Genomic DNA, 9,171 nt, shown 5'->3' with positions numbered 1-9,171 from the left:
TCTTTCCCACATGGAATATATAATGTCTAGACAATCAGTCTGGGTTTGCTTTGTAATTCTCTTAGGAAACCGTGACACAGAATTTATTTGCTTCTGTCACAGAAAAGCAGGTATTTGTTTCACTTTCTGGCTCTTAATTACCCTGAAGAATTCCCTATTAAACCCCAGGCATTTCCACTGTTTGTTAACAGTTTTAAAATTATGACAAATATCTGAAGCTGGAGGATTTTCCTCTCCATTTGAGTGAGTGTGCTGAGCCTCAGCAATACAGCATCCTACTTGTCTCAAATCCAGCTGGGAGCACAGAGGAAATCTTTGGGAGGAACACCTATTCCCTGGCTCTCTCAGCCTATCAATCTGGTGGCCTTACTCCTTTCACACCAAGTATAGAGCAATAGGTGAAAGAATCCCCTGGGAAAAATAAACAGGCAACTTCTGGATTGATTTTTACTGATTTTTTTTCCTTTTTCTTTTTGCTTTTTTTTCTTTTCCCTGTTAATACCAAGCCATGTTCCCTCAAATGGCCACCTTTGAGAATCAGATGATTTGTTTCCCATTGATCTGCAGATGATGGATGCAGTTTTCAGGGAGCTCTGGCTTATTTAGGATCTGCAAATCGGCAGGACAGCCCAGGATGGTGTCTCTGACCCCTTTGGTTTTACTGGGCGAAAGTGCTTCCAGTCAGAAGGAAGTGCTGCTTTGAAGGTGCTCACATGGACACAGCTGTGCCTGGCTGCCTGTGGATGCACATCCCACTGCTGGTGAAGTTTCTCCTTGCAGGGCTTTTCCCAAGTCCTTGTGCCAGTGCACATATCTGAGAACAGGGTTCTCCTTTCCCTCCAGGTCTGTCTTGCGGATTTTGCCATAAGTAAGCAAATAATTTCTGGTGGTGGACTAAAACAGGGTGAAATGAGAGGGAAATGCTTGGCTGGTTTGGTCAAACAGCCACGGTGGAATTGCGGGTATTGGCTGAACAGTGATGAGATGTGACAGCAGCAGTCAGCCGAGGAGATCCCCAAATCCCGTGGGAAATGTGCCCAGATGAACCAGCACTGGCAGTCTTGTTGGGACTGTGGAATCAGTTTCCATCCACTGTTTGTACAAAGTCTCCTGGAAAGTGTGGTTTTGAAAAGAAATTGTGTCTGCTTTTGTTCTGTGGAGAAATTGGCAACATGCAGCCCTGAAGGAGATAAAAAGTGTGGTTTGTCTTTTGCTGAAGTCTGTATTTCTAATGAAGAGTCTGCTTGGAAACATCCCCAAATATGGATGGACCCAGAACTGTAGCAAACAGAGAAAAAGCAGCAAGATACTGTTGGTTAATCTGCCGTATCCATCTCTTATTCCAGGGTAATCAGTTATGAGTGCTGTCCTGGATATGAAAAAGTTCCTGGAGAAAAAGGCTGCCCAGCTGGTAAAAATATGTTTGACATTTTTTAGACTTCTTAAAATTATACAGCTGCCTAGTAAAGGGAAATGTTAGAAAATTGCTCAAAGTGGATTTGATTTTTGCAATTTATGTGCTGTATTGCCATGAACAAGTCCAAAATGGACTCGGTGGAGGACTAGCCAAGGGTCAGATCAGCTCCAAAGCATGCTAAATGTTCCAGACAACTTAGAACCTTGGATATAATTGAACTTAATCGAGCATGAGAGGGCCATAGGGAACTACTTATTCCAGCAAGTAATATATCTATATTGGCAATGCAATGCAAAGGAATGATAGAGTAACAGACAGCTCTGCCAATCTCTGCTCATTTTTATTTTCACAGATTCATAGAATGGTTTGGGTTGGAAGGAATCTTAAAGATCATCTGGTTCCAACCCTCTGCCATGGGCAGGGACACCTTCCACTATCCCAGGTTGCTTCAAGCTTCATCCAACCTGGCCTTGAACATTTTGGCAAGCATGGGGTTAGCAAAATCACATTTAGTTGATATTGGGAGGGAATTAACTGGGTTTATTGAAGAAAGCCATATTCTGCTTTTGCTTTTGCTTTTGGTACACTTCCTTCCACAAAAGTCTGATGCCTCCAAGTTAACCACATGGGCTGGTGCAGGCGGTCAGTGGAGACTGAGACCAGCAGTGTCCAGCACCAAATCCCAAAAGCCTGAATACAAACAGGATTGTGTGAAAGCAATCAATATCTTTGCTTGCGTAAATCCCATCTGTATAAATCCAGCATAAGTCCATTCAAACTTGCAGAAATGCAGTAGATCCTGGATTACACTGCTGTAATTGAGGGTGAAGCAGTCAGGCTATGATTATTTATTATCTAATTAGTGAACAGATACCAGTCCCCTGATGTGCTTCATTTCCCCAAGCATTCTCACCAGCTATGCTTTAATTCAGTCAGAAGAATGAATGATGTTTCTGGGAACTCAACCTTCTCTTCTTTCAGCTCTGCCACTTTCAAACATCTATGAAACCCTGGGAGTGGTTGGGTCTGCCACCACACAGCTCTACTCCGACCGCTCCAACCTAAGGCCAGAAATTGAAGGACCCGGAAGTTTTACAATTTTTGCTCCCAGTAATGAGGCCTGGGCGTCCTTGTCTGCTGTAAGATAATTCCTCTGCTTTCTCCTCTTCCTCTGATTTTCCCTAGTGGAAATCCAGCTCTGCAGGGGTCTGGCAGGATAGACATAGCACTGATAGAAGAAGGACTGTGGATTTCCAAGGCGGTCCATCAGCTCCAGAGCTTCGCTTCTGAAGGATCCCATCACTAGAGAGATGTGGATGGAGAAATCCCCTCATTCAGTTTTCCCTGCCTGTTGCTATTAGAGATTGCATTGAGACCTGCAGCAAGAAGCTTCCCATCCCTTTCCAGTTTTCTTGTTGACCCTTACATTGCCATTCTGGTTGTTCTTAATTTGTACAAATAGCCAGTCCCAACTGGAGCCCCGGTAATTCCCACGTGAGTGTTTGCCATGCTCAATTAGATGTACATTTCCTTTACATTCATTTTCATTTTCTCACTCTGTGTCTTGTGGTATTTCTACTCCTGAAATGGTCACTGCTGTCAAGCTGGTGCTCCCATCCCAGTTTAGCATCCCTGTGAACAAGAACAACTACTCGGGCAGGGAGGAGGGATATTTTTGGGTCTCCCCACTGCCAAGCCTCTGCCCCAAATGCCCCAGCAGAGCCCCTTGCAGGGATGATGCTGTTGGGAAAGGTCTTTTGGTATGTTTGTCCATGGCCCTGTTGTCTTACTGCTCCTTTCAGTGCAATCATCCCACTCTGGAGCTGCAATCATCTCTTTGTCTGCCAAGTACTGAGGGTGTCAGAGCTGTTAGCTGCTTTCCTAAGGCAAAAGATAAAGGTTTGAGAAAGTTGAGCACTTAATTTACACAAATGGCATGAAGCTGAGTGAATCACTTAATATTCATGCCCATGCCCCCACCCTGGAAGCACTCTGGGTGCAGCCAGACCTCCTGGTCCTCTCTAACAGCTGCCTAATTGCACTCAGTACTGAAAAATTGATTTTTCTGGTTTTCAGGAAACTCTGGATTCCTTAGTCAGTAATGTTAACATTGAGCTGCTCAATGCCCTCCGCTACCACATGGTGGACAAACGGGTCCTCACAGATGATCTGAAACACGGGACTACACTGAACTCCATGTACCAGAACCTGCCTATCCAGATCCACCACTATCCCAACGGGGTAAGGCACTCACAGAGTCAGAGTGGCTCAGGCCGGAAGGCACCACAGTGGGTCATCTGGTCCAACCTCCCTGCTCAAGCAGGGGCATCCCAGAGCACTGGGCACAGGATCGTGTCCACATGGTTCTGGATATTTCCAGTGAGGGAGACCCCACACCCTCTCTGGGAAACTCGTTCCAGTGCATGGTCACCCACAGTAAAGAAGTTCTTCCTCATATTAAACCTACCCACAGCATGCTTGCTTTTTGGCTGCCTTGCAGCTCCTACACTGTCCTTGTGCCTCCAGGACTCCATAAGGCTTAGGTTGATCTAAGTATACATATTTTGTATACTTAAATCATATGATTTAAGATACATACTTTGAAGGAGTTGGAAAGAATACTTATAAGCAGATGGTTTCCTCAATGCTGTTGCAGGGCAGTTGCCCATGCTGCTGTGTAACTGTGCTTGCCCAAGTATTGGTTGTGGCTTATTTTATTAGTCTTGCGGGTAGACAAAAACACTGATGATTTTCAATGCTCTTTGAACATTAAATATTTCAAACATTCTTGATAGAACGTTCTCATTCTTGATATGTCTTTTAAGGAAATCACATTTCTGCTCTTGCTGATTAAATAAAATGCTCACTGCATTTGAAATAGAAATAGAAAAGCAGCAGAGGGTGCTTGACCTTCTGGTTTTAGTGCATGAAACACCCCATGGCTCATTCCCTCTGCAGATTGTGACTGTGAACTGTGCCAGGCTGTTGAAAGCCGACCATCATGCCACCAACGGAGTGGTTCATGTCATCGACAAAGTCATCGCCACCACTACCAACACCATCCAGCAGATCATTGAGACCGAGGACAGCCTGGAAACCCTTCGGGTGAGTTCACACATGGGTGCTCCAGGTCTCCTTAAAGATGCTCAGTCACCCCACTCCCAGTGAATTGTCCTGAAGAGCTTTGGCATTGTCTTGGGCTGACCCTGGAGCTGCTGATGAAATCCTCATACCAATGTAGCTCTTTTTGCTTTAGGAAGAGAAGTGTTTGCTATCAGTGCAAGTAGGGTTTTATGACAGTAATTGTCACGCTTTGATGTCTGTTCAAAAAAAGAGACAGACTGAGTCTGTCTCCTCACTCTTGTGGGGGAGTCTCAGCCCTAGGAGGCATTAACTGTTTTAATTTGATGTGTCCTGATTTATTTGCTGAAAATGCACAGGGGATTTACAGTTAGCCAGCTGTGGGTTCTGATCTGAATTATTCACTGGAACTACTGTGACCCTTTCCAGGCATATCTGGGTATTCGAACTAGCTCTCAGTCTTGCTAAAAAAAAAGGGCTCTTGTGCTCAAATTTCTGGAACACCAGAGAACCATGGGGCTGGATCAAATTTATAAGGGGACCAAAGTGCTGAATGAAGCTATTCAGGATTTTTTGTAAGTCCTCTGAAATTATAAAAGCCTTAATAAGTCTGGCCCTCAGTGTGTGCCTGGACAAAGTTTCTAACCGTTTTATTCTGTCTGAATGTGTTTTACCCTCTCTCCTTATTTCTCCAAAGACTGCTGTGGCTGCATCTGACCTCAGCAGCTTGCTGGAAAGCGAAGGCCAGTACACACTTCTGGCTCCAACCAATGAAGCCTTTGAGAAGATCCCACGAGAAACACTGAACAGGATCCTGGGAGACCCAGAAGCCCTGAGGGGTAAGTGCTTGTTTACTGAGGCCATTGAGAGACTGAAGAGTATTTTTCAGCTCTTCTAAATTTTTTTCTCAAGGACATCTCAACAGCTCCTTGATACACTCTGACAACAGCTGCAGTAAATAGATGTGACAGAGTCTATCTTTTTTAACTGGACAGCCCAGAGCCCTTTGGTTGTAGATGTGGCAGAAGGAGTGGCATCCAGGTATGGATGAGGGAGCTGAAGCAGTCCCTTGTCTGAGTTTTCTTTTAACACTTTGTGTGGTGGTGATTTCTTTTGATCCAGCAAGATGCAAGAAAAGTAGTATCTAATCAGTGTAACTTCCCCTGGCAAGTGAGTAGAATACCCACATGAAGACTTTCGAAGTTGGCAAAAGTGTATAAAAAGTGACTCTTTTTAGGCATTTTATTTCACAGGCTGTGGAATTAAAATCAGCACAATTTAAAATGACTGCATTCTATGGAGTACACCCTGGCCATTGAACAGGATCCCTAAAAGCTGCCATACTTTCATAGCTGCTTTTTGCAGCTCACGTAAGACACTCGCCGGCCCGCCTGAGCCATCACATCCTGAAGTCTGCCATGTGTGCTGAGGCCATCATCGCTGGCCTGACCATGGAGACTCTGGAAGGAACCACCTTGGATGTGGGCTGCAGTGGGGAAGAGCTGACCCTCAACGGGAAGCCCATCATTGCCAACAAGGACGTCCTGGCAACCAACGGCGTTGTACATTTTGTTAATGAGCTGCTGATCCCAGACTCAGGTACTGGTGCCTCTCTGCATCTTTCTTTCTGTTGCCTTTCTTTTGTCTATTTTTCCAAGGAAATGCTGGATTTAGAGGGCACAGTGATGAGTGGATAGCCTTTAATGCAAGGCTACTATGTGTTGCTTTTCTTTTCAGCTAAGACTGTGTTTGAGCTGGCACAAGAATCTGAAGTTTCCAAGTCTACAGACCTTTTCAGACAAGCTGGTCTCAGTTCTCATCTAACTGGCAGTGAGCAAGTGACCCTCCTTGCCCCAGTGAATAATGTGTTCAAAGGTAAACCACAGATTAAATCCCTTTCTTCTATCAGCTTGGGCCACAGATCTCCTTCAAACAGTCTTCAGCCAAGTTTCAGTGCACAAGTATGCAAATCCTCTCTCAAATGCCTCGAGGCAGTGGCATCTAGCTTTACAATTTAAAACTGATGTGGGTAATACTCTGTATTTGAATGGTTTTTAGTGTCTCAATAGTCATTTTAAGTGGATCACTGGTTCTTTTCATACTTTTTGCTGCAGATGGACTCCCCATTATTGACAGCAACATGAGAAACTTGCTTCTGAACCACATTGTCAAAGACCAGCTCTCCTCTAAGTATCTGTATCATGGACAGAAACTGCAGACTCTGGGGGACAAGGAACTGAGAGTTTTTGTGTACCGCAATGTGAGTCCTTCCCGTGTGCTGAGTGATGCTCAGTGTTCTAAAGTTACAGCTATCGTGTAAAAAGTGTAAATGGTCATTGTGGAAAGTGTCAAAATCTCTCTTTTGAAGCATATTCTAATGAAGTCTTTTTTTCTGCAACTGTGTTTGCAGAACCTCTGCATTGAAAACGCCTGCATTGCTGCCCATGACAAGAGGGGAAGGTTTGGGACCCTGTTTAGCGTGGACAAAATGTTGACTCCACCAACTGGCTCAGTGATGGATGTTCTCAAGGCAGACCATCGCTTCAGGTGACCTTTCTGTGCTTCCCAAGTGCCAGTTAGGAGCAGAAGAGCTGCCAAAGCAGTTTCTATTTATTATGGGTTGTAGTCATGACAATGTGTATGTTTTTTTAGCATAGAAAGATCATCCAAAACCATGATCTCTCTAAATTATAGGGAGTGAAACTTCAAATAATCCTCAGCCAACTGTGAGCCAAGAGTAAGTGGTTCCCTTAATACCATAAAAATCTGGCTCTGAAGCCATCTCTGCCCATCAGGTCCGTTGTGGCCAGACCTCTCTGTCTCCCCATACCATTTGGTCCCCATGGAGTCAGCACTCCCAGGTTCCTTTACCATTGCTCATATGTTCTCTTTGGACCTCACAGGCTCATTTCCTTCCTAACCCTCATTTTGGTTATTTGATTTGCTGGACTGCAGAGGGGTTTCACAATTGTAACTTCCCAGCTTTCTCTTGAGCCCAGCATGCAGTTGACCAACACAGTGGTTTGCAGTGAAGCATTTGATGCATGTTTGCTTTGCAGTACGTTGGTGGCTGCAATCCAATCTGCAGGTCTGACAGAGAACCTGAACAGGCCGGGAACCTTCACGGTGTTCGCTCCAACAAACGAAGCTTTCCGAGCCATGCCCCAGGGGGAGCTCAACAAACTGATGGGTGAGCATGTCTAGAACATTTAGGTGGCGAGCTGCTGTGTGTGACTGCTCTGATACCTGGAGGAATGGCCAAGTTTCTCTGCTGTATCTCATTCTTTGGCTCTGTCTGTTGGAAGCATGAGCTTCCTACCCAATGGATTTGCATAAGCAGAAAGCTGAGGATGCACAGAGTGGCACTGAATTCCCCAAGTGGGGTTTATAGTGCCTATATTCTTGGAAGACATGTTTGTAGTGTGTGTCACAAACTCACTACGACTTCAATTTGGCTGTGCTGGTGGTGTAAGCGAGATAACTCACAGATGTTTCTAAAGGAACCAGTGAGGTCTCTGCCCTTTTCAAGGATGAAAGAAGTGAGAATGTGACTCTTGACCACACCAGATAAGGGTGTCTAAAGAAAGTTTTGCAAAGAGAAGACATGATCCACATACAGCCTCAAGTTACACTGTCTGAAATTTAACTACTAAAAGGCTGGGGCTCTTTCTCCTTCTACATATGCACGGACAAAGCAGAAGGTCCAGTCTAATCCTGGGAAACCAACAAATGTTCCATTCTAGCTCAGCTGAAGACCAGTATCTGAAAAGCAAAGGCATGCAGGCTGGGTGTGGAAAAAAGCATGGGAATGTTTAATAACTCCCTTCTGGATAAGCAGCACAATCTTTTATTTTGTTCATGTTGAAAACTGGTTGTGGTTGGAAACAATGTCAGGTATTTGAATGTAATGTCTTCTTGCATTAAAACCCAGCCAAACATTGACGTCATAATTTGGGAAGCATCTGCCCATGGTAGCTGGTTATCCTTTTAAGTGCAGGGATGTGGAACCAATAATATCAGTCCAGTCTTATGCTTAATATATAAATATTTCAGAAGTGTTTTGCAGCCATTGTAAATGGCTGCAGGAATGAAGATTCCCAGATGCAGACACTTCAGATATTCTTTTCTCACACAAATGTTTAGCTTATGCCTCTGATGAAGAAGTGGATCATGCTGGTGAGGGCGTGCAGAGTGAACTGTGGCCACCCTCGGAAAACCATAATGGAAAAAAGCTTGCATACAATCCTTGAAAGCATTGAAAGAAAAGGTCCCCCTGGCTGAGGGTGTTGTAGATGGAGGCCACCTTTGCACTAGCTGTCTGTAGTGCTTGTCAGTGACCCTGTCTGTCTGTGGGGCTTGTCAGTGGCCCTGCATCCTCTGAAGGAGAAGATGAAGAAGTGCTGCTGGCCCACTCTGTGCATGTCACCGCCTCTTCTGGAAAACAGCTGGTGCAGAAAAAGCACCTTATCTTCCTAAAATCTGTTTCAAAGCACAGCTGTATGAGTAGAGACTCAGTGGGATGGTATCAGGGCGTCAGTCCATGAGACATTAGTGTCATTTCTCCTGCACTTTTCCCCTCCCTACCCAGCTGTGAGGATTGTTGCCAAGTGACACTGGCCTTGGTGACATTTGAAAATACCAGAATGCCCTATCTGCTTCTTTATTTCACATGG

General features: G+C 44.8%; 1 protein-coding gene across 1 annotated transcript in view; it reads left to right on the top strand.

Moving 5' to 3' along the window:
* The window catches only part of TGFBI (transforming growth factor beta induced), a 19,932-nt gene that overhangs the window by 7,654 nt on the left and 3,107 nt on the right, over positions 1 to 9,171 (top strand). The window contains exons 3-12 of the mRNA XM_017732932.1: positions 1,347 to 1,411; positions 2,399 to 2,556; positions 3,494 to 3,658; positions 4,376 to 4,522; positions 5,196 to 5,347; positions 5,895 to 6,097; positions 6,236 to 6,373; positions 6,613 to 6,758; positions 6,909 to 7,045; positions 7,558 to 7,688. Coding sequence (XP_017588421.1) covers positions 1,347 to 1,411; positions 2,399 to 2,556; positions 3,494 to 3,658; positions 4,376 to 4,522; positions 5,196 to 5,347; positions 5,895 to 6,097; positions 6,236 to 6,373; positions 6,613 to 6,758; positions 6,909 to 7,045; positions 7,558 to 7,688 — 1,442 coding nt within the window. The remainder of the gene's footprint in view (positions 1 to 1,346; positions 1,412 to 2,398; positions 2,557 to 3,493; positions 3,659 to 4,375; positions 4,523 to 5,195; positions 5,348 to 5,894; positions 6,098 to 6,235; positions 6,374 to 6,612; positions 6,759 to 6,908; positions 7,046 to 7,557; positions 7,689 to 9,171) is intronic.

This window comes from Corvus brachyrhynchos, unplaced genomic scaffold (genome assembly GCF_000691975.1).
Source record: "Corvus brachyrhynchos isolate BGI_N302 unplaced genomic scaffold, ASM69197v1 scaffold54, whole genome shotgun sequence".
In the NCBI taxonomy this organism is placed as follows: Eukaryota; Metazoa; Chordata; class Aves; order Passeriformes; family Corvidae; genus Corvus; species Corvus brachyrhynchos.
This window is presented reverse-complemented; position numbering and strand designations above follow the sequence as displayed.